General features: G+C 38.8%; 1 protein-coding gene across 2 annotated transcripts in view; it reads left to right on the forward strand.

Annotated features, from left to right (window-relative positions):
• The window catches only part of LOC136878923 (autophagy-related protein 16-1), a 415,189-nt gene extending 390,805 nt beyond the window's left edge, over positions 1 to 24,384 (forward strand). For both annotated transcript variants that reach the window (XM_067152540.2, XM_067152549.2), the window contains one exon: positions 24,255 to 24,384. In XM_067152540.2, coding sequence (XP_067008641.2) covers positions 24,255 to 24,359 — 105 coding nt within the window. In that variant the 3' untranslated portion in view covers positions 24,360 to 24,384. The remainder of the gene's footprint in view (positions 1 to 24,254) is intronic.
• The last annotated feature ends 678 nt before the right edge of the window (positions 24,385 to 25,062 follow it).

The following is a 25,062-nucleotide window of genomic DNA, read 5'->3' on the forward strand; positions in this document are numbered from 1 at the left end:
CTATGCGCTTTTTTGACAGCTATCATCCGCCATCTTTAATCCAGAGAGCACCGTGCTGCCTTCTTTAGATGAAATGTGGTGGCGGCAAATTCTACGTGCTCTTGTTTGGAAACAAACCCATGTGCTTTTATGACAGCTGTCAACCGCCATCTTTAATCCAGAGAGAACAGTGCTGCACTCTTTAGTTGAAATGTGGTGGCGGCAAATTCTACGTGCTCTTCAGCTGTCATCCACCATCTTTAATGAAGAGAGCACCGTGCTGCCCTCTTTGTGGTGGCGGATAATTTGAAAAATTCTCTTTGACAAGCAGTCATCTTTAATCCAGAGAGAACAGTGCTGCCCTCTTTAGCTACTTACCTTTGAGGCGGTTAATTTGAAAAATTCTATTTGACAAGCTGCCATCTTTAATGAAAAGAGCATCGTGCTGCTATCTTGCGGGTAATTTTTACGTCACAGCTGTCGTCCACCATCTTGCATTGCTAACCTTAGTGCTGCCCTCTTTAGCTACTTACCTTTGAGGCGGACTATTTAAAAAAATCTATTTGACAAGCTGTCACCCGCCATCTTGCATCGCAAACCTCAGTGCTGCACTCTTTAGTTGAAATGTGGTAGCGGATAATTTGAAAAATTATTTTTTGACAAGCAGCCATCTTTGAACACCGTGCTGCTATCTTTATCGTAGTAGCGAGCAATTTAAAATCTAGATGCTTTTTTCCTTACAGCTATCATCCGCCATCTTTAATCTAGAGAGCACCGTGCTGCCCTCTTTGTGGTGGTGGTAAATTCCACGTGCTTTACAAACCCACGTGCTTTTTGTCATCCGCCATCTTTAATCAAGAGAGCGTAGTGCCGCACTCTATGTAGTAGCGGATAATTTGAAAAATTCTTTTTGACAAACAGCCATCTTTATTCAACACAGTTACCGCTATCTTACATCGTTTACCTCGGTGCTACACTCTTTAGTTGAAATGTGTTGGCGGTAAATTCGAACAAGTTTAATCATACATCGGGGGAGCTAGAGTAAGCACGTGCTGCAGTGATGACGTCATCATGCATGTTTAGACTTGGAGTAAGTCGGTGTAAAGGAATGCGGTGGCGGTAAATTCGAACAAGTTTAAACATGCATCGGGAAAGCTAGAGTAAGCACGTGCTGCAGTGATGACGTCATTGTGCATGTTTAGACCTCATCGTTTTTCTTAAGTGTAAGTGGTGTAAAGCAATGCAATAAGTACAACATTTTTGTATGCGATCAAATATTTATTTACAAATGTACTGCAACAGTGTTCGTTTTTGCTGCTGACAAGGTTAGTATGCTTCTTAACAACGTATGCTTCTGAAATGCCTCCTGCAACATTCAAATTAAACAAAACATTTAGAAATATATTATACTAAGTATGTTATGCTTTACAGAGAAGATCATATACTTCTTACCTTGTTGTTATTCCTTTTCGGAATCATCATCATCATGAGTACTAGAGAAAGTTCATTCATACACTGTGTGCAGTGTTCAATCCTCGGATTTATTCCATCCCAATCATCATCACCATTTTCTCCTCGATGCTTGTAATGTCGTTGACAAGTTCTGCATAAAGCTACTTCGATCGACATCTTACTGTGTAGAGGAAGGATGCCCCAAAAATTATGTACGTAAGAGGCAGCGTACGTAGATAAAAATCCTGGTGGTAAGTATTGAATAAGATGTTTCGGCATCGAAGATCTATGTTTATAGAACATCTTAATAGCCTCACTCACTCGTGTAAGATAAATAAGATGTTGCGTATGAGCATGCAATCAGCATGCACATTTGTAGTTTTATTCCATAGCGTACGATGTCGAAGCACACACTAATGAAAATGATAAAGAGCTATTCTTATTTATAGTCTCGTAACAATATTCGTTAGCGGATGGTAAGTAACATCACTCATATGAATAATAAGACAATAGGCTGCTGTGTTAGCAGGAATGTTTTCTGATGTTTCAAATTCTAAACGAATATCAACTGGAGATTCTTTTATAGATTCTTCATGATAAGAGCAGTCTATAACTAGAATCGGTGCTTTATTTTTAAATTCTTGAGGTGTAAATAGCGGACGATCTTCTTTCTGATAATACGATGATTGAAATTTACAAAACATGTCATAGAGCACCCCAAAATTATTTTTCTCAAAGTTAATGTCTATGTTTTCGTAGGGATACGTAATTCCGTTGAGATATAGTCTAACGTGTCTTAATTTACAGTGATCAATCAGTGAGCTATCTTTTTCGTGATTGAATTTACGATTAGTTTGAAATCCAAAAATAATGTACAAGGGCTTCTCAGTAAAACGTGCTGTTTTAACAGCCCAGCTATGCTTGTTTGTAGGTGGTAACACAGGATATTCATGCAGCTCCCAACTTCTAAAACGTATAGGTAATGGTGTATCATTTTCTACAATCTTGAGCAATCGAAGTTTTTCACGATCAGATAAGGTTACATGTGGAATCCTCCACAGTATACGATGCAGTGTTATTTTCGATTCTACTGGTGTTTCTACTGCTTTAAGAGAATTGTAATCGCTTCGATCACGGATTGGAATAAGCTCTTTTTTTGCGTTGATTATAATACGTGTAAAGTCTTCTGCGAATCCAAAAATATGTTTCAGTGATAACATACCCGTAAAAGTACCATCCTCATTAATCATCCAGTTGTTAGTAGCTTTTGGACACCATCCAGCCATCCGCAAAAGATTACTTTCTTCATCACAGAAAGAAGGGTAGAGTTTCATTGCACTTGTAATACCAACATTCTTCGTTCGATCTATTTCAACATTATTTACTTCATATCGCGCTTCAGAAAAGAGAAAAGCTAGAGCATGGTTGTTTAGTTGTGAAGTGCTTGGTCCACTTCCATCCGACTTTTCTAGTCGTCCTTCAATATAGAGGTAGCTTTCGTGTGGTAATGTGTATACATCTTACTGATTAATAATAAAATGAATTTCATCATTGTTATTTAATCCAAACGTAAAAGGTTGATAGGAATGAAGCTCACTTCGTACTACACCTTCACGACTTTCTGCTGTATTCGTAATGTCTAGCATTTCTCCCATTCTGTTGTAGTAGTGTATATCCTAAATCTTGGAGTATCTGCTTATGGGTATCTGTTAACTCGATGAGTCTCTGCACACATGTAGTATGTCTTCGGAATGTACACCGTGTTTTATAGATGGTTTTCATACTGGTTTAAGATGTAGTTTGTAAGCTACGTACGCGTGCTGATCTAAATGAATAAGCTGATTATGTTTATTTACAAGTCTAAGAGTAATGTTGCTAATGTGTTTTACAGACACAGGATGATAAAGAACTACTGCTGGTTTCTCACAAATAGTATATCCACGTTCCTCTGTAACAATAAAGTCGTGCAGGACGTGCGAAGGTTGTAGATTACTATTCAAGTCTGTAATTACATGTAATGTTCACATTATAACGTACGTTGGGTAGGAGCTCCCTCGATGAAAATCCAAGCAGTGTTCCAATCGAATCAGGTTGTGATTTGAAGTCAATCTTAAATGATGATTCAATAACACATTTATGTGTAATGTTGCTTATAGTGATTGAGAACTTGTAATTATGATTACTAAAACTATCTTCCCCAAACTGATCAATTAACGTACTTTCAATATAGTCGTGAATAACGTCTACTGTATAACTACCTGAGGGTAGTGTTAGCACATACTCATCGTAATAGAACTTGTTTACACTATCACGCACATTATAGATTTTCATACGATACTAGTCCAAGACTATGCGGCTGATAACCAAGTTCGATTGGTGGATTAAAATAGACGGTTGTTTCAGGTCCTTCTCCACGTACAGCAAACGTTCTTTCACTGTTCGTCATCACGTAGACACTAATGCACTTTCTCTACTGTCTAGGTTTGATATAAGAACATAAGACATAATCGTCCGCACATGCGTGTATTAAAGTTTTGCACACGGTTTTTATTGTAAACAATGTCTGCACTGCTTCCGAAATAACGTATGAGCTCAAAAGGAGGAGGTAAGTCTCCATAGCTATCAAAATACCATACTTTAGATTTACGTTTTACATAAGCAACGTAATGAGTTCCAGGTCCACGACTGTCGTCCAAGTTAATTACGGCACTTTCACGTTCACGTGGGCGCGCTGGTAGTTGATCGCGCATATACACTCCTCGAAAATAATGAATTCCTAGTTGTTTAGCAAACGTAAAAACTTCATCATGCGTTAGAGCTCGATGTGGCAGTGCATTTAGTAGACGTTTTTTGGAGAAATGTAGATACCAAGCCCTTTCTTGTATGGCGCTAGCTTCATGTCCACGCCTTTGCCTCGTAACGCAATTGCCTCTATCGTCTTGTTATGTCGTTCACTCTCTTTCAACTGTTGTTTCGCTTCTTCTACAGCTTTGACAGTTCTCGCTGCAGCACTAGCACCACCTAGCAATGACCCTAAAGCTGCTAAGCCAGCAAACAGCGCAGGAAGAAATCCTCCTCGTTTTGGTACAGGAATAATTCGTGCACGTTTACTAAGTATTGCTCTGCACTTTGGAGAAATACTCGCTCTTGCTGCGCGTAACGCTTTAGTATTAGCTACACGAGGATTGTATTCCCCTCGAATAGCTTTTTGCGCAGCCTTTATAACATCTTTCCATCCAACAGTTTTTACTTTCTTCTTCTTCTTCTGCATGTCGTTTGGACATCGTTGTTTCACCATGCTGTACACGACTTTACTAGTCAAGAGCAAATCATAAACTAACCGTTGCCTCTTGTTTCGTTTAATATATGTATTAATATTACGTACTTTATGATTCAATTATCATGAAGATTATAAAGCAGCAAGACACACTACCTGTTACCGACATCGGACCACATCTCTTACCTAGATCTAGTACAACTACAAGAAAACGTCATGGAACGTTGTTTCCTTTTACTGTTCGATGTATTATATCAGGTCCGTCGGGATGCGGTAAAACAAATCTTTTACTCACACTTATTACTTTTGTAAATGGTGTACGCTTCGAGAATATTTACGTTTTCGCAAAGTCACTCTATCACCCGCTATATACTATTCTACAAACTGTAATGCACGATCTAGTTAAAGATGGAATAAGATATTTTAAATTTAATTCGCATGAGCAAGTACCATCACCAGACGGTGTGCTTCCTAATTCTCTTATGATCTTTGATGATGTCGCAACAGAACAGCAAAACGTTAATCGTGCATTCTTTAGTATGGGTCGGCATAAATATGTTGATTGCATCTATTTGTGCCAAACCTATTCTCGTGTGCCTAAGCAGTTGATACGCGACAGCGAAAATGTTATTGTGCTTTTTCGGCAAGATGAGCGCAACATGCGACATGTGTATAACGATCATGTTAACACTGATATGACATTCGATGACTTTAAACGTATGTGTGCTAAATGTTGGTCATTACACCGTTACAGCTTTTTAGTTATTGATAAAGAAAGTGATGTACAGCATGGACGATATCGCATGGGTTTCGATCATTTTATATGCATTAACACAGAATTACAGTAACTACCTGATTAAAAACCATCATGTTAACATCTAGCAAGGAGATCACAAAACATATCATCCAAGCCCGAAACAATATTCGACGGAAATTTAAAGAGCTTAAACGTAATCAAGCAGACACGGATTTATTTTTAAGAACACAACTAAGTACACCACTCAAAGAAATTTTTAATTCTACTTCATTACCGCAGTCTACTTCAAGTTTTGCTTCTATGCAAACATCATATCATAAAGAGAAGCATGAAGAAGAAAAGCATGAAGAAGATACGGAAGAGAAGAAGCAGGATGTAGATCAAGAAGAGGAAGATAAGGAAGAAGAAGAAGAACTTAATGATACATCACCATCTAAGCGTGTTCATTTTTTAACTACAGATGTTATTGCAGAAACACCTACTACATCGACGCAAAATCTACCATCTTTGTCTGAGGTTATGATTACACCAGAGTATCGCAATCAGTTTAGAACTTTTATTCAAGATACCTATGGATCTCTCTTTGCACCTTATATAGAACAACTTTTTACAGGACAAACTGACACTACCTATGGTATTCGCTACGAAGATGACTGTTTCCGGATAGGAAATTCAAATGTTAAGATTAATAGCAACAAACTCATTGTAAAAGGTGTTACCTATAAACCTACGAAAGGACTCTTAGAACTTCTTTTCTCACGAATACCTGACAAGGATATAATTTTACAAGATGATCTTAAAAAATATAAAGCAATACTTTTTGCTACTGACGCAACACGACGTAATTACAAGAGAACAGAAGCTGTAAATGCGAATAAGAGTTACAAGTATCGTGAGTTTATTTCTAAGCTGTTTCCGACTGCACGTAGTCTTGATGTTATCTACAAGCCTTTGTTGCCGTATGTGGATGTAAGATACTGGAATGACCCAAACTTACTCGTTGAACGATTACAACTTTTAAGAGCATCGCAAGAGGCTGGTCACACTGGTCACGGATCAGAAATTCTAGAAATAGAAAGAGAACTACGTTATGCGGTATTATTTTGTAATGGCTCGACAAGAGAAGATCTCACCTGTAAAGGTAAACATCGCACATGAGTTACATAAACCAGCACGTCGCACCTACTGTCGCAGACGCGTTATTACACGAGGAAAAGATGATCTCTGGCAAGCAGACTTAGTTGAAATGATTCCATATGCCTCTAGTAATAAGGGGTATAAGTATCTACTTACTGTTATCGATGTGTACTCGAAGTTTGCTTTTGCACAACCCGTACGTTCTAAAACAGCAGCTCAAGTTAAAGAAGCATTTAAACATATTGTTGAAGAATCGAAACGCTGCCCAAGGCTTCTTCAAACTGATCAAGGTAAAGAGTTTTACAACAAGGATTTTTCTTCTTACCTCAAGTAACTTGGCATTCAACACTACTCTACATTCAGCAATCTCAAAGCAAGTGTTGTAGAACGCTTTAATCGTACACTCAAAACAATGATGTGGGGAGAATTTACAGCGCAAGGTTCATATCGTTGGATTGATCTGCTACCTAGACTTTTATCTACCTACAACGATACACCTCATCGCACTATCGGAACAAAGCCACGTCTTGTTACAAAGAATACACCTCGTCTAGATGCTATTCATCTTGTAATTAAAACAGCTGATCCACGTCGCCATCGCTTTAAAGAAGGTGATTTTGTTCTCATCAGCAAACACAAGTCTATCTTTGCAAAAGGATACACACCTAACTGGAGCACTGAAATTTTTCAAATCAGAAGTGTTAAGCTTACTAATCCAGTTACGTATTTACTTCGCGATCTCAGGGGACAGCCTATTGAAGGAGGATTCTACATCGAAGAACTGCAGAAAACAAAATATCCTGATCACTGTTTAGTTGAACGTGTTATTCGACGTCGTGGCAATAAACTGTATGTTAAATGGCTTGGTTTTAATAACAGCTTTAATTCATGGATTAATAAAGAGGATGTACTTTAAATCTTATGTGTGTTTTCTTTTAATCCTCTACGTTTCCTTTCTTCTAAGTCACTAGGACATGCTGTAGGATTAAACAACACCTGTAATATGTTTTGACAATTCATATTTATTTTAGAATATATATACATTTTTATCCTTTGTCTATTTTACGGTCTTTGTCGCTCAGTTTTCGTTTTATTGCACCAACAACGACAAGTGCTGCTATCTTCTGAGCAGCTAAAGCACTAGGTAATAACACACACACACAGCATTACTTTACGAAGCAGATTTTAACAGCTACACGACATACTCTATGCAGGCAGCATGTAACTACGTGTCAGGCGAACGTGTTCTAGGGCCGCAGGGGAGATGAAGCACGAAGAAAAGAAGATCAATCACTCTATTGATGAGTCCACGCCCAACATGCTTCCTCATCTTTTTCCCAGCTCGTTTCTTCACCTTTTCCTTGTTTTCTCTCTCCACAGCCGTGATAAGTGTTTATAAGCGAAGACAACTCGTTAGTTTTAGGTCCGTGATACAGTTTAATTAGTTGACATGTACGGCACTATCTCACAGAAGGTCTTCCACCTTAACTCACGTGTTCATGATGTAAACTACACGTTTGAAGCTCTGACAAAACAGGATCTTGAGTCCACTCACGAGGCACCTTATCCCGAATCTTCTTTACAGCATTCGCAGCTACATTACCCAAAAATGCCTTAGGTAATACATTTAACTCTTCTTCAGTAAAAGTGTTTAGTTTCTTTTTGCATGCATAAATCTTTACGATCGCCTTTTCAACTGCGTTACACTTAGTATCTGTTAGAAATGACATGATGTCTTTACTCTACAAATGTTTCTTTTACACTAAGGTTATTTCGACACTGCAGTTTACATATGTTGTTCACTTCCCACCATGCACTGCAACACAACCAAAGAGCATGCATACATGTTGTAAAGACTGTTTACTTGTTTCTCTACTATGCTCTTTCGGAAGAGTTTTAAATGATGGGCACCCCAATTCATGCATGTCGATAATTTCACACGATGATGGTAGAAAATCACACAACCATTCTTTCTTTTCACAACCCTTTAAAAGAACAAGATCTGCTCTTGACAAATGTGCATTCATCATTAAAGGTAGAAAACGATAAGGTATTCCTTTTTCTTCCCACTTCAAACCTAAATTGTTTTCAATCCACTGAGTCTGCTTTTTATCTTCATCTGTTTGCAAACAGTAAGGGAACGGTGGGCTAAATACTAAACTAACAAGTTTTGGTGCCCACAACACACTGCAATCTAACACAGCCACCTCTTTAGACACAAATTTGTTTCCGTTTACTTTAAAGCCTTGCACATCAACTATTAATGTTTTCGTAATGTTTGCACTCCACTCTCTATCACTGTTTCTCGAAGACTAAAGCTTTTAGTCAACGAACGGGTTTAAACATGCGCACCTACAATAACGTCATCGCTCCTGCACATGAAAACTCTTGTTTTTATGATGCATACTTGTTGCCTTCCTTTACACCGACTTACTCTTAAGAAAACCGACAAGTCTAAACATGCATGATGACGTCATCACTGCAGCACGTGCTTACTCTAGCTCTCCCGATGTATGATTAAACTTGTTCGAATTTACCGCCAACAGATTTCAACTAAAGAGTGTAGCACCGAGGTAAGCGATGTAAGATAGCGGTAACTGTGTTGAATAAAGATGGCTGTTTGTCAAAAAGAATTTTTCAAATTATCCGCTACTACATGGAGTGCGGCACTGCGCTCTCTTGATTAAAGATGGCGGATGACAAGAAGCACGTGGGTTTGTAAAGCACGTGGAATTTACCACCACCACAAAGAGGGCAGCACGGTGCTCTCTAGATTAAAGATGGCGGATGATAGCTGTAAGGAAAAAAGCATCTAGATTTTAAATTGCTCGCTACTACGATAAAGATAGCAGCACGGTGTTCAAAGATGGCTGCTTGTCAAAAAATATTTTTTTCAAATTATCCGCTACCAAATTTCAACTAAAGAGTGCAGCACTGAGGTTTGCGATGCAAGATGGCGGGTGACAGCTTGTCAAATAGATTTTTTTAAATAGTCCGCCTCAAAGGTAAGTAGCTAAAGAGGGCAGCACTAAGGTTAGCAATGCAAGATGGTGGATGACAGCTGTGACGTAAAAATTACCCGCAAGATAGCAGCATGATGCTCTTTTCATTAAAGATGGCAGCTTGTCAAATAGAATTTTTCAAATTAACCGCCTCAAAGGTAAGTAGCTAAAGAGGGCAGCACTGTTCTCTCTGGATTAAAGATGACTGCTTGTCAAAAAGAATTTTTCAAATTATCCGCCACCACAATGAGGGCAGCACGGTGCTCTCTTGATTAAAGATGGTGGATGACAGCTGAAGAGCACGTAGAATTTGCCGCCACCACATTTCAACTAAAGAGTGCAGCACTGTTCTCTCTGGATTAAGATGGCGATTGACAGCTGTTAGAAAAGCACATGGGTTTGTTTCCAAACAAGAGCACGTAGATTTTGCCGCCACCACATTTCAACTAAAGAGGGCAGCACGGTGCTCTCTGGATTAAAGATGGCGGATGATAGCTGTCAAAAAAAAAGCGCATAGGTTTGTTTCCAAATAAGAGAATGTAGAATTTTTCAAATTGCCGCCACCACATTTCAAAGGCATCTAGCTAAAGAGTGCAGCACTGAGGTTTATGATGCAAGATGGCTGATGACAGCTGTCAGAAAAAAGCACGTGAGTTTGTTTCCAAACAAGAGCACGTGGAATTTCCCGCCACCACAAAGAGGGCAGCACTGTTCTCAAAGATGGCTGCTGTCACGTGGAATTGTCTGCCACCACATTTCAAAGGTATGTAGCTAAAGAGGGCGGCACGGTGCTCAAAGATGGCTGCTGTCAAAAAGCATTTTTTCAAATTATCCGCCACCACATTTCAAAGGTAAGTAGCTAAAGAGGGCAGCACTGTGCTCTATAGATTGAAGATGGCGGATGACAGCTGTCAGAAAAGCACGTGGATTTGTTTACCGATTCAAATCTCGCGCTAGTGAGGTTAAGTTGGTACTACTGAGGTTTAGGCCCGTCAAGATGGCAGCACTGCCGATGACAGGTGACGAATTTGCAGCCACTGCGATAAAGAGGGCAGCACGGTGCTCTGTAGTTTAAAGGTGGCGGATGACAGCTGTCAAAAAAGCATGTGGATTTGTTTACAAATTCAAATCTCGCGCTAGTTAGGTTAAGTTGGTACTACTGAGGTTTAGGCCCGTCAAGATGGCAGCAGTGAGGTTAGCGATGCGTTGCTGTCTGTCAAAAAGCACGTGGATTTGTTTACAAATTCAAATCTCGCACTAGTTAGGTTAAGTTGGTACCACTGAGGTTTAGGCCCGTCAAGATGGCAGTACTGAGGTTAGCGATGCGTTGTTGTCGGTGATAGCTGTCAAAAAGCACGTGGCTTTGTTTACCAATTCAAATTTCTCGCGGGAGGCGGAGGAGGCCTCTGGGAAGGCTCCTCGGGAGGCGGCGGTGGAGGAGGCATTTGGGAGGGCCACCCGTGAGGCGGAGGTGGAGGAGGCCTCTGGGAGCCCGAGGTGGAGGTGGCCGCAGAACCATCCAATTATACTACTGTTATTGCCAACATTTTCTACTGCTGCAAATAATGAGGAAAGCGAATACACACGGTGTTTTTTATTCAGGCATAATCCCTTTCTTAATAATTGAACTGTGAATAAGGCGACTTTATGTTTTTTTACATTTTTTACGTCACACCGACACAGATAATTCTTATGGTGACGATGGGATGGGAAAGGCCTAGGAGTGGGCAGGAAGTGGCCGTGGCCTTAATTACGGTACAGCCCCAGCTTTTGCCTGGTGTAAAAATGGGAATTCACGGAAAAAAATCCTCAGGGCTGTCAACAGCGGGGTTAGAACCCGCAATCTCCCGGATGCAAACTCACAGCTGCGCTTTTCTAACCGCACGGCCAACTCGCCCGGTATTTTATGTTTTAGGCAGACATACACTTCTAGCACGGTAGCATACTACGAATGAACTGTATGCTGTCGTAAAATATGAATAAACAAAAAGCAAATAAAGTGTAGATTGGTACTGTAAATTAGTTTACTTCCGCAGGCGTAAAGAGCTATAAACTGTCCCAGTTTAATTTAACTGCACATCCGAAAACAAGAATTGTGTTCAAAATACCACCTGGTGATTACATAACTCATGAATAATGACCGACTTGACCAGTCGCGTGGCGAAACTTGGTAGAGGCAATACGATATTTGGTCTCCTTAGTGAGTAACATATATGTGACTCACGTACATCATCACAAAGCATGAGGTTCCGTTATCAGCACATGACCCCATGGGATCCCATTGCTGTGAGACCCGGAACACTATCTGTCCGATTGTGGCGATTATTGTTTTAAGAGCAGGTACAACTGGACAATTATTTGTTTGTGCATATTCCGATGTTAAGAGAATGTATAGGACATATCTATAAATTTATTGTGGCGATGATGATACGGACATAACAGTTTATTGCCCGATTTAAAATGTTGCCCCTCAATTCTTGTGATGTTGAAGGGACATTTTCCGTTCATCAGAGTATTTTTGTGGACAGAAACAAGAAACAGAGATTATGGAGACAATGATTGTATCTCATAGTTTTTCAAAAATCAGTTTTGGTCAAAATGTAAGAAAGGGTAGGAATGATGTGTTTGTGCTCTTGTAAGTAATAGTATTTTTATCTTTACGATTAAACATTTTAATATTTCATATTATGTTGCTAGTTTTTTTTGTTTTTTCACATATCCTATATAACTGTAAGCTTGCAGAGTCAAAGTTATTGTACATATTTGCATGGAAATTTAATTTTTATTTCATGCAGTTTTCAGCGTTGGTGATGACGAGGGAAGTGGTAGCGGTGGCGATGAGTGTGTTAGGTTTCGAGATGATGCCACTGTATATTGTATAGCAAGTATAGTGTACAGAAAGTAGTGGTCGACATATAGTATGCTGCTTTATCGCTAAAAAAAAAGGCTCCCATCGACTTTCTGGAAGGTATTGCACCAGGTAGCCACGCGAGAAAGAACATTTAATCCTCCGGATGTTTGTGTCCCTGGAGAATTACTCTATAATTATTGATGGCGTCTCAATATTAAAACAAGTTATGAAGATTGGCTTGATCACGACTCGACAGGTTCTGTACAAATGTAAAATGTTTCTTAAAATCTCTTAAAAGGACAATGGGAGAATGCAGTCTTTCATTCCGTCCGTCTGTTAAGTCTCCAGCCAGGAGACTGGTTGGATTCTCAAAATGCATCACCGAAACCCGATGGCGGTACCAAAATGAGGTGTACAGGGCACAATCAGGAGTGAGGTAGTTTTGCAGCAACAAATAAATCGTGATTTTCATTTATTTATTTTTTATTTCGCACCGACGCAAATATGTCTGATGGCGACGATGAGAAAGGAAATGGCTGGGAGTAGGAAAGAAGCGACCGTGCTCATAATTCAGGGCTGCCGACAGTAGAGTTCTAACCCACTATCTCCCGAAAACAAGCTGACACCTACTGCACATGACCCAAACCGCGCAGCCACACGCTGGGTGTTTTTTTTTTTCAAGAACGCAGAAAGCCACCATACACTTTGAAATTGGACATTGCCTTCGAAGCTAAGATCACATTTCTTTTATCGAATTTTTGAAGGAATTAAATCATGTTCATCAATTAGCTGTCGTATATCCGGTTGTCGAAAATCGGTCTCTGGTAGGGTAGCTTCCTTCGTATAATTTGGGCAATAGTTTTCGAGACACGATCTTGTATAGAGTTCTGAATGTTTTCTGTCCATAATATCGATGTCTGTAATACTGTACTATTCACCTCGTTTTTCCGTAAACGGACGTAAAATCTATTATTATTATTATTATTATTATTATTATTATTATTCACCATAGCATGAGAGCAGCGCAACGTGTAACATCACCAGTTGTTTACCTTTCCACACCAATGATCCCAGTAACTGAGAGCACCAGGGGCTCTTAGCTTGGAATCGTGGTTTGGCGACCACTTGGCCCTTTGCTGAGTTCTGGCATTGCTTCCACTAACTCGTACCAGACTCCTCACTTTCATTTATCCCGTCTGACCTCCGTAAGTCAACTCTTGTACTTTCTGGCCCTTATGTTATTTGTGAGGCCTAGGAAGTATTTCATTTTCACGCCGATCGTAGCCCTTGTCTCTCTTTGGCCGATGTCTTCATTTTTCTAAGTTTCGGACCCCTTCCATTTTTTCCGTTGCCCAGTCGTACTTCCAATTAAACCAATAATCACCACCACGACCACCACCACCACCTGCAGCAATTAACAGTAGATTATGGTAAGTACATGTACCCTACTCAGCTTATGTTTTCACGTGGAAAATCATATTACCTTTACTGATGTTGTTTATTAAATAATATCAACATGTTATGATTTTGAATAATGTTCATATAAGACATATTACATTTAGGTACCCTGCGCTTCTGTCAATTGAATCTTCCAAATAGCTATGAAATGAATAGATGTGTAATGAAATTGTCACTTCCTTTGAATTTCTGTAGCTTGAGGTCTGTATTTTATTCTCGTCCTAATACACATCCTCATTTATATCATGACACATTATATTAAAAACCACTATAAAAACACGAAATAGCAATGACATCCCTCCACTACGGTTGGCGTTAGGGAAGACATCCGGCAACAAAATTGAGCTAAATTCATGCAGAGTAACTGGAAAAAGGCCAGGAAAAATCAGAATAGTTTCGAAATGTTTTAATATAAAAATGACTGTTCGCCGTTAATTAATTGTGCGAATAATTGTGCGAATAACTTACAGAGAAATATATTTTTATAAGAAGATTGAGGGAAAGATGTAATACGGCAAATAGTCCTATAAGGACCGGACGTTCGATTTATTGTTTACCGAGTGAGTTGATTGTGCGTTTCAGGCCTGTAGCTGTTAGCTTGCGTTCAGAAGATGGTGATTCAGGAGATTGCTCCGCAGTGGTTGCGAACCCCATTGTCGGCAACCCTTGAAGATGGTTTTCTGTAGTTTTCCATTTTCACACCAGACAAATGATGGGCTTATTACCGTAAATTAAGCCATGGTCGTTTGTTCTCCAGTCTTAGCCCTGCCCTACCTTAACCCTTTGTTGCCATAAGTCGGTGCGACGTTAAACCAATGGAAAAAAAATTATGGATCCAAGCGTCATTTCTCATTGGCATACTAATTTATCACTACGACGGCCGAGGTTCGAATTTTGGTCTGTATTTGTGAAATTATTGAAATGGGAAGCCTTTTACAAGCTATTCGGATTCCATATACACCTGTAAGTCCCAGAGTTCATGCTCACAAGATATACAGTTACTCTTGAATTAATTTGGAACATTTAGAGGATCTTAAGCAATTGATTGTATTTACACTTAATCTAATCAGGTTTTATGCTTCTGGCATGTGGTTAATTACTGTTGGGCTCTGTGTCTATTGATATTTTCATAAACTCGTGCCTTGATGTACCGCTTTCAATATTTTCTATCGACTGCCGCTGTGAAGCCTCTGCGCTCACTTACCTTGAGACGACTTAGAGGCGATAGTTTATTGGTTAAAATACAAACTGTAACTCTTACGATGAATCCAAGAAAATTATTAAAATATATTGTTCTGAAATAGTATTGTAATTCCAGAATTTAAAATACAGAAATGTAGAAATCATATTCCTTTTAGTACCTCTTAGATCAATCATTGTATCTTCATGTACGTTGAAAGTAGCGGAATGAAGCTCCAGACATTTCGTTTCTGTTAACAAAATTTGTCTTCGTTGTTGAAAAGCTAGCCCGATATCTCAGTCCAAATTAAGAACTAACTCTCCTGCATTCACTTCCGGTTTCTTTAAGTACGGAGTTTGAGATTACTGCAGACGCTAAAAGCAGCACAAACAACTTCTGTTACTTGCAAACATTACTCTATCAGCTGAACTACAGTTTATAATAATTAAATTACTGTTGTTATCGCTGTTAATACCTCACGTAAATTCAGAAAATGCAATAGTTCGCTCCAGGTTTTCACAGCTGGATGAGCGATTGCACGTGACAAACTCTACAAGCTATGGTGCTAAGTGGAACAAGAACTAGAAGACTGGAAACTGCCTCGTCACCTTGTACTGATTGTGTCCTGTGTACACAGTCCCTTCCTTCTCGAGATCGAAGAGTTGCCCGGATTCGTTCATGTAACTCGCAGCATATACTCTGTTTCCAATAACTGCTGACACAGCGAATGGCGAGATTAACGCTCTACATAATAAATCAACTGTGTTACAGTGGGTGTCCGATTTAGTAAACTGAAGCTTCATATTCGTTAGGAAAATTACAATTTGACGGATAAAGGAACACTGGAAACATTTCCTTAATACACATCTTTATACAGCTTCATAAAACCTTCCACTCGTTTTCACCAAACTTATAATTTCCATCCTCACTTCTGTTAGTCAATTTCTTACTATCTGAGTGGGCTACAATTCCGGGCCAGTTATTTGTGCTTTTGTAACAGCGTCAGTTTGGCTGAGTTTCTGAAGCAATTGTAGAAAAGGATCCTGAAAGGAGGAAGATGGACGCCCTTTACATTAGATATCACAGTCGGAAGAAAAATAGATGCGAAGGCCTACAATATCGAAAGTCCATAAAATTGATCAACAATAACATTACATTGACTATTGTTTGTTGTATGATGGTTTGTCTTGTCTTCTGCCACTGATTTCCGGTAGATGGTATTGCTGTTGCGTGTCAAGTAAAAAAGCCTGTCTGAATATTGGCGGAAAGTAACTGGGGAGTTAGATTATCTTTTAACATGCCATTCCTGTGGTTCATACATGTTCTGATAACTACATGACGCACTGGTTCATCATAGTATTCCAGCTATTCGATCCCTCATAGGTTATAAACGTCATGGTTCTGATCCGTATTGAATTGTAAGTACAATATAATTATTAATGTAGTAATGGTCCACCTTTCAATACTATAATATGTAATATTCTAAATTACATTAATTAATTAGGGACTAGTTTCTGCCGAGGCTGGCCATCTTCAGCCTTAATGTAACACATCTAATAACTAAACAAATGTACATGCACACAATTGACATAAAACAAATGAAACAGTTTTTAAATGTCAATTTGTATATATTTGTTTCATTTGTTTTATGTCAATTGTGTGCATGTACATTTGTTTAGTTATTAGATGTGTTACATTAAGGCTGAAGATGGCCAGCCCCGGCCGAAACTAGTCCCTAATTAATTAATGTAATTTATAATATTACATATTATAGTATTGAAAGGTGGACCACTACTACATTAATTTAATAATTATATTGTATTCGATCCCTGCCAGGAGGCTCTGTTAGGAATCGGTAGTGTGCACACAACGGAAAACGGCAGAGCAGTGTTCATCCGCGTATGTGGCCGGGTCATTTTAGCTCTGGAACTTGTCATTATTAGAACGACAGCGTAGTACCGTTCGTGAAAAGTGAGAAACTGTGCCCTTTTTCATTTGATCGAACATGTCAGATGATGGCATTGATGTTAAACGCGATATTCCGTTCTGTTAGTATGCTGACAGGAATTCTGACGTTTTAATGACCTATATCGAGTTCAGTTTAATGTTTTTGTGTGTCTGTCACAGCAACATGGGAAAATTGATGGGTGGATTTTAATGAAATTTGCTATTTCAGTTTAGAATAAGGTCGAGTCTGATATTAGCTATAAGTCGTCGAAAAATTTCAGAAAGAAGGGGTGCTTAAGAAGGGGCCTAAAGCGTAAAATTCGACTTATCACTCTTAAACGGTTGGTTTTTCTAGAAAGTAACTCAAGGCTAGTTGTGTTTTTGTTCTTTTCCGATATAGCCAAAAATAAAGGAAATATGTTGCAATCGTGTCAAAGGTTAAGTCCAAGAGTCTGTAACTAACTCTGTAGACTATGAAGAGAAATTTTGGACATCGTTCCGGCAACGTTTTGAACGCTTTTTACATTTGTTAGTATTTTTAAAACGTTAACCCAATACTTGGCTTTCTTTTAAACCGGAAGGAAGTGATCAAGTCAAGTTCAGCAGTAATACAGAAGAATATAAAAACTGTACAGGGCCACAGAGAGCAAGGAAGCGAGTTCGTCATAACAATCCGGTGATGGGAGAGGCATGTCCACTTATGTGCGTCAGAATCTGGGGAATATTGTGAGGGGTCGACAAAAATGTCATCATACACATGCAAGTCATTGTCCCGTCAACGACTGGTACTACAGCTGGTAAAACAGTAAAATATTGTGTCTAAATAAGCGCAGATAATAATAAAAATATATGTTCTTTTGTACAATTTTCTTTTCATCGCACCGACAGAGAGAAATAAAAGGAAATAAGATGCCTTCTTTCTGCGCTTACCATCTTACCTAAGCTATTAATGGACCAAATACCATCGTATGTACTGGGTCTTTAATGTGGCAGATTCTTCGGTTTTAGCCAAATTTTGTGTTGCTCTCTCGCGTTGCAAGTTCTTATATTGTTTTATTTAATGATGACATTCCGTTAAAGTACTTTCAATAGCTATGTCATGAAGCCTACTACTCGGAGTGTCTCTCATTGAACTACTCTCAGACAACACCGACTTCATCAAGGTTCGAACCTGCAACTTTGGGAGTTTTAGGTCAGTTATTATCCGACCACTGAGGTCGGCGTGTTTTATTTAAATATGTAATGCAATATCGACGTTGACTTAGTTACGCGATCAGTGCTATTCGGCATCATAATTACTGTCAGATTGAGAAACGCTATGTATTTAACAGATGACGCTTCAATGTATGGGAAAATAACAGCAGAGAATATATACGAGACCCGTTATCGATTGCTCACTTACGGAAAAGAGTATTGGTATCAGTTAACACTAACCAATTTTGTAGCTGGTCTATACCACAACGGACAAACCGGTGGCACACACAGCCAATTGAGGACTTTGGCCTGCGGAGATGGCTGCTGCCCAGCCTGATGGCCTGGAGGTATTAGACCAGTCCATAAATTATTCCCTTCATCTTGTTTACGACTTCGAGAAATATCTTCGACCGGTATACCAAGAATTGCTCAAACTCAGTTTCACTGATAGCCTTACGTTACATACTGAAGTGCTAAAGTATGCCATTTTAATTTGAAGCGTGCTATCAGTTCACTAATTATTCGAGAGTTGCACCTCCATAACCATGTATTATTTTAGAGGATCACAGAAGGAAGTTAATTCCACTGGCGTTACTTTCCTTATCTCCCTTAATATTTGCCATTGACTTACAAGGTCGGACCAAAGGTTCCCGGACTAGCTCTGCAGTGCGGCCACCAGATGGCAGCATAGGGTTGCACTAGCCGCTGTGGTAACCGTCAACCTTGATAAGGCAGTGTACCCGGACGTATCGCGGTGTTAACATAGATAGTTGTTGAAGTTGTGTTTTTGTGAACTCGTGTTTGTGGTAGCCTACGATTACATCACAGACATAAAGGTAGAACAACGAGCCAACGTGAAATTTTGCGTTAAATACGATCGTATTATTTGTGAGATTATGTCATGAAACATCTGCTGTGTGTATATTAATATGAGTTTATTTAAGGTAAGAACACGTAATTAATAGCACAAAACTTATTATTACCTGTAAATATTGCCCCCATTATTGCCGAGCTAAGCCCAGCCAGTGAGCGAGAGATCCCGGGGTGGACCGTTCGTTCCTGGCTTTCCGTTTTTAGAGGCATTTAAGGGAAAGGTGTGACGACCAAGCAAAAAACATTTAAAAAACAACACTCTTACATTTATTAACATAAGCATCCAAAACACAAAAATATCCTTGCTAGGATTTAATTACAATGAGCTTTCATAATGTCTGATCTTCCTGTAGTAATTAACAACCAAAATGTAATCCTCGTCCTCTAGTCTTACTGTTCTGGAATGAAAATTAACCAAAGATTAGACCGTCACTGCCTTCAAAAATTAAAAATATTTAAATAAAAGTATCCAGAGACTTCAATGAGGATTTACACAAAATTAGTAGGCAGCTATCTCACTTATTACTCCATAATAAAATTAATTTGAGGTTCCATTAATTTATAGTAATCTCAACACGTGGTCAATGTTAAATTCTGATGAATTTCAATGACTAAAGTGTATAACGTTCATTAATAACACCAGCAGAAATTCTGATGGAAAATCAAAATTAATTCCAAAATTTATAATTAATTAATAATTATTAATCTCCAACATTATCTGTGTAGCATTTTACCTTTATCGTCACACGATCATGTTTATAAATTACTGTATCTCACTAAATAATTATCATGGTAATTATAATACACATTTTCCTAATTAAGAGGATTTCCAATTAATTATTATTATCATTACTCGTTATCACCTAAACTCAAGCTGATTATGCCGTTCGTGAACATTAAATTTATATTTGCATGGCATTGAAAGTTTCAAGTCAGTTTGAAGATATTTTGGAATTTTAATATAAATGCATTGAAAATTTTCTCATATCTACGTGTGAGTTAGTTAAAGATTAATTAATAAATCGCTTGCCTTTGCGGAAAAATAACGAGACGATCTTTCACCTAAATCTTTAGAAAATGTAAATTAAATTTTAGCCAAGTCTTACTCGACACTAATCTCATAAAAATTGTTTCTTAAGGTGTGATAAACAAGTCATCATGGTGGCAAAACAACGTTGAACACAATCCGTGCTGTTGCATTAAACGCACGACCAGATTAAATTGCATTAAACAATAGAAAACATGGAAAATATTCATAATTACAACACATACACCACATTCACACAAGGTAACACGTACTTTTTATATACAATAGTTACAACGAATTCTGCCGTTATAAATTAATTCATTGTTTTTAGCATGGCCGCGTCAATAATATCCGGAGGATGAATTCGTGTCTGGAAATATTCTTACTCCAATAGTGGCTAGTGATCGAAATTCGTGGCATCACTTGAAATTAAATACTCATAAAACAGCAACGTTCATCTAAATTTCTGAAATTTATATTTGAAGATTCTAATAGAATTTCATAATCATCACCATCACATGGGTTACAAGTTGCAAATGCAGCGTTCGTGAGCCTTAATCACATTATTATTACTCCCTATTCATGAAATGTATTCAACGTGTGCTCCACTTATAATAAATAGCGTTGTGCTCTCAAAGACACAACAACAAATCCTTCACTAATACATTCTCCAATTAATAAATTATTCAATTAATATCCTGCAGGACTGCCATATTCCAGGCGCATCATGAACTGAGCACATTAAATCTCACATATGAGGAATCTAAGATAATTTATAGCTCACGACCGTTTAATTCCACTCTTAACCCGATCTTTACTTAATTTTATTATTATTTTAAGTGATTAATAGATCTATCAGTCCTCCTGAAATGTCGTGAAAGATGACTCGATCCGAAAGAATGCAAGTGATCTTAAAATGACACTAAATTCGACCCTATCTCACAAACCTTACACGTAACTCCAATCCAGATTATTTCCAATATCAGAGGTAAACAAATGAGATTTATCGCATGGTCAGTGATTTTTAAATGTCTGAATCCTATGTATGAGAACTCATTCAAAGACAGACTACACAGCTAATTTAATAGATTTCAAATTTCAGTCACACACACATAACTCGACTACCATGACAACTCAAGAAATGGAAAATGAAATAACTCAATCTACAACATAAACTAATAGAGCTACAATTTAGAGAAGAAAAATCCTCTAGTTTTACAAAGATGAGAAAGAAAATAAACAGTTAAAATGGTACTCAAGTTTAGATGAGGTTCGATTCCAGGTTGAAGTCAGTCATCCCGGCATTTTTCCCGTCGGTCTCCCTGTCCGACCAGAAGTGTCTTACATGTTTAGAAGGTCATGGAGACACGGCAGTAGACGTCCCACGATGAAATTAAGATGCACATTGTTGAGGAAGAATCCATCTTGATGTACACGGCGATTCACTGGGATGAATTCCGTCACGTTCCAGAAGTGTAGGCTGTAACTAATACAACAGATATTAAAATGTGTACACACACGCTGGAATACTAAATGTTCTCGTGGAGAAATAAACATAATTTGGATCACTAATGTTGAGATTCACTCCATAAGATTTGATAATATAATTACACTAACTTTAGCAGAGCGGATGTCTCCTTGCACGGCTGAATTTTCCTCCCACGTGGTTCCGATGAAAGAGTAGCCTTGATTAGAGCAGCAGCAGAGCAAAGTAGAACAAAACAGAGAGTGGCGTAGTAAAGAGTGATTTACTGCGAACATGACGTTTTATAGTCTTCGCTCTGGAGGTGTGTAATTTTTAGAGACGATGATTGGTTCACGGGGTGTCTTGTAATTGGTTGTGAATGTTTCTAGAAGCTTGCCTGTTCGCAGCACAGGTTGTCGGCGTGTGGCTCGCTTGGGAACACTGGTTTGTCACGTGATCTACCCTGCACTCAGTCGAACACGGATCAATACATTGTCCCTCTAAACGACAGAAAAAAACAGTTTGGTGCTCAAACACATCTTTCCAAATGATGAATACAACTCCCGGTGAACAATAAAAATTTTAATGTCGGCTTGTCGTAAATAATCTTATGATAGCCAAATTTGAAGGGGACAATATGATGTATAAATCCAATGCAATATTGTGCAACACGTGGTAATAGTCCAGAAACGCATCTTGTCACTTGAATTGTATAGAACATTTTTCATTGTAAATAGGTCATTAGCAAAGCAAAGTCATCTCCGTACAGGCCATGAAGGCCCTTGGAGTGGTGCAAGGTAAAGGCTTCCACTATTCGTAACCTCGGCACTTGATGGGGTAGAGTGGTTAGCTCTACGTCCGGCTGCCTTTACCCCCAGGAATTAACCTGGTACTCATTTTTGGTGTAGGCTGAGTGAACCTCAGGGTCATATGGACCTCCGGAACTGGAAAACTTGTTTCTTAAATTTTACGACTTCCTGACGGGGATTCGCACCCACGTCCTTCCGGACGAACCGAGCACGCCTTTACCGCCTCGGTCAGGCAGGTAAATAGGCCATTGGAGACTCGAAATTTCGAGGAAACATATTGTGTCATATTCTTCTAGACCCTGGCCAGGCAGCGTATATAAAGAGGCAGTCTTGGGGAGTAGAGTTGAATTGTTTTAACAAAACTTGTGTGGGAGTCGTGTTAGCCGAGTGTTTAAAGTCAAGTATGTGAACTTGTTACGTTGGTAGTTGTTTGACAGGCAAGTGTGCACTTATTCCTCGTAACAGTGCTTTGTTCACGGTGGTAGTTTATTAGTGTGTGTGTGTAGAATATGTATACATAATTTGTAAATAAAATAATGTACACATTTCACAGCATTTCGTGTGTGCGTCTTTGTGGTAACATCAACGTTTCGATCCGATATTGTATGACACTAATAAGACATTTTTTCATAATCTTTATGAGTGTAACTTTAACACATATAAACCATTCTAGGGGCCATTTCTGCTGGCTAGTAACAGTTTCATCAAAGTACTAATCTGGTAAATAATCAGTAACCGGGCAAGTTGGCCGTGCGTTTAACGGCGCGCGGCTGTGCGTTTGCATCCGGGAGATAGTGGATTTGAATCCCACTGTCGACAGCCCTAAAGATGGTTTTCTGTGGTTCCCAATTTTCACATCAGGCAACTGCTGGGGCTGTACCTTAATTAAGGCCACGGCCGCTTCCTTCCACCTCCTAGGCCTTTCCTATCCCATCGTCGCCATAAGACCTATCTGTGTCGGTGCGACGTAAAGCCAATAGCAAAAAAAGTCAGCAAGTGATAATAAGCTAGGGGTGGTATTTTTTCATTGAACGGTTTGATAGATAAAAATAAATATATTTCATTCTAGTATATTGTGGAGTTAGTATCACTGTAATAATAACGATCCCGAGATACGGGAGAGGTAGTCAGATTTTTGAAGGATGGCAAAAAGTCAATTCGACACTCCATGTCTTATTATGTTGGCATGTAAAATGGTGTCACATTTGGTGTTCACCTGGTAAAATTAATTAAAAACTCAGCCATTGGTCGTCCAAGAGAGATCCGTGTTACTTTGTCATATGATAGAGTAAAATGGAGCGTCGAAATGTATAAGCAGGCAGCCTTGATGGCGTTAGATTCAAATGTACGTAGACGGTAGGTGAGGCCGTATTATTAGTATTAGTAGTAGTATAGTTGATCGCAGAATGCTTTAAGAGATTAACATTGGTTGAAATAAATAATTCTGGGAGTCATTTATTCGTTTTGAGGAAGGTCGTCCAGTTGTACTTCCTCTTAAAACAACTATCCCCACCACCACCTTCATTGTGTATGGTAATACCGATGTAATTTTGCGTCCACTATGATAACTATAGCACTATACTATTTTATAGCTCGAATACTGTGCTGATCAATTGAATATTTTGCGAGTTAAATTCAAATAATTATGTTTTTATGTGAGTTGATATGTAATTCTCTAGCAATATATAACTGTACCGTTGTTCGCAGTATACTTCTCAATACGATGTCAATTGTGGAAAGTAGGTAGGCTTAAATGAAATTCGGTGATTCGTGCTTTCAGAGTAAGTGCACGAGTACTAGGAACATTAATAATAAAACAGTAGTAATAAACAACTTCTATTTACAGGAAAGGAAAAAGAGGAATTCCTGGAGTCGCCACGTTCACGACCTCTGTCAGACAGCAAAGGTGAAGTTAGCTTTCCTGGGTGCTTCCGATTGTGGTAAAAAATAAAAAAGACAGTTTCTGTGGGTTTTGCTTCTTATTTTGTTTATTTCTTCTTTTAGCTTACGACTTTCTCCTTTTCCCCTCCATTTTCTAATGCCAGCAAATATTAGATAACACCTTACAATTCCTGCAAGTATAGATGAAGGTGCATGAATAGCTGCACCTTCTCTTATATTTATAGGAGTTGCTACACTGAAGAAAACAATGTTGAAGCCTACTCACTGTCAGTATGAATGTATAAAAAATAAATACTTATAAACGTACGATTTAAACACATTAATGAATGAATATACTTATTCTAATCCTTTGTGGGTGGGGGACGCAGACGAGGAATACACCTACGGTATCCCTTGCCTGTCGTAAGAAGCGACTAAAAGGGGCGACCTAGGCGCGGATATGGTTTGTGGTTATGGAACCATGAATGTTACCCCTTGTGGATGGGAGGGTCTAGATATAACTTCAGTTAATCCGTGCCTGTCTTAGAAGGAAGGAGTATGTGGGCATCGGTCCCCTCTTTATCTATATACATATAAAATAACTTGTCCTGATTGATTCAACATCAAGCCAAAACTTCTTCTTCTTCTTTTTCTTCTTCTTCTTCTACTTCTTAATCTGTTTATCCTCCAGGATCGGTTTTTCCCTCAGACTAAGCGAGGGATCCCACCTCTACCGCCTCAAGGGAAGTGTCCTGGAGTTTCAGACTTTGGGT

This window comes from Anabrus simplex, chromosome 1 (genome assembly GCF_040414725.1).
Source record: "Anabrus simplex isolate iqAnaSimp1 chromosome 1, ASM4041472v1, whole genome shotgun sequence".
Lineage (NCBI taxonomy): Eukaryota > Metazoa > Arthropoda > Insecta > Orthoptera > Tettigoniidae > Anabrus > Anabrus simplex.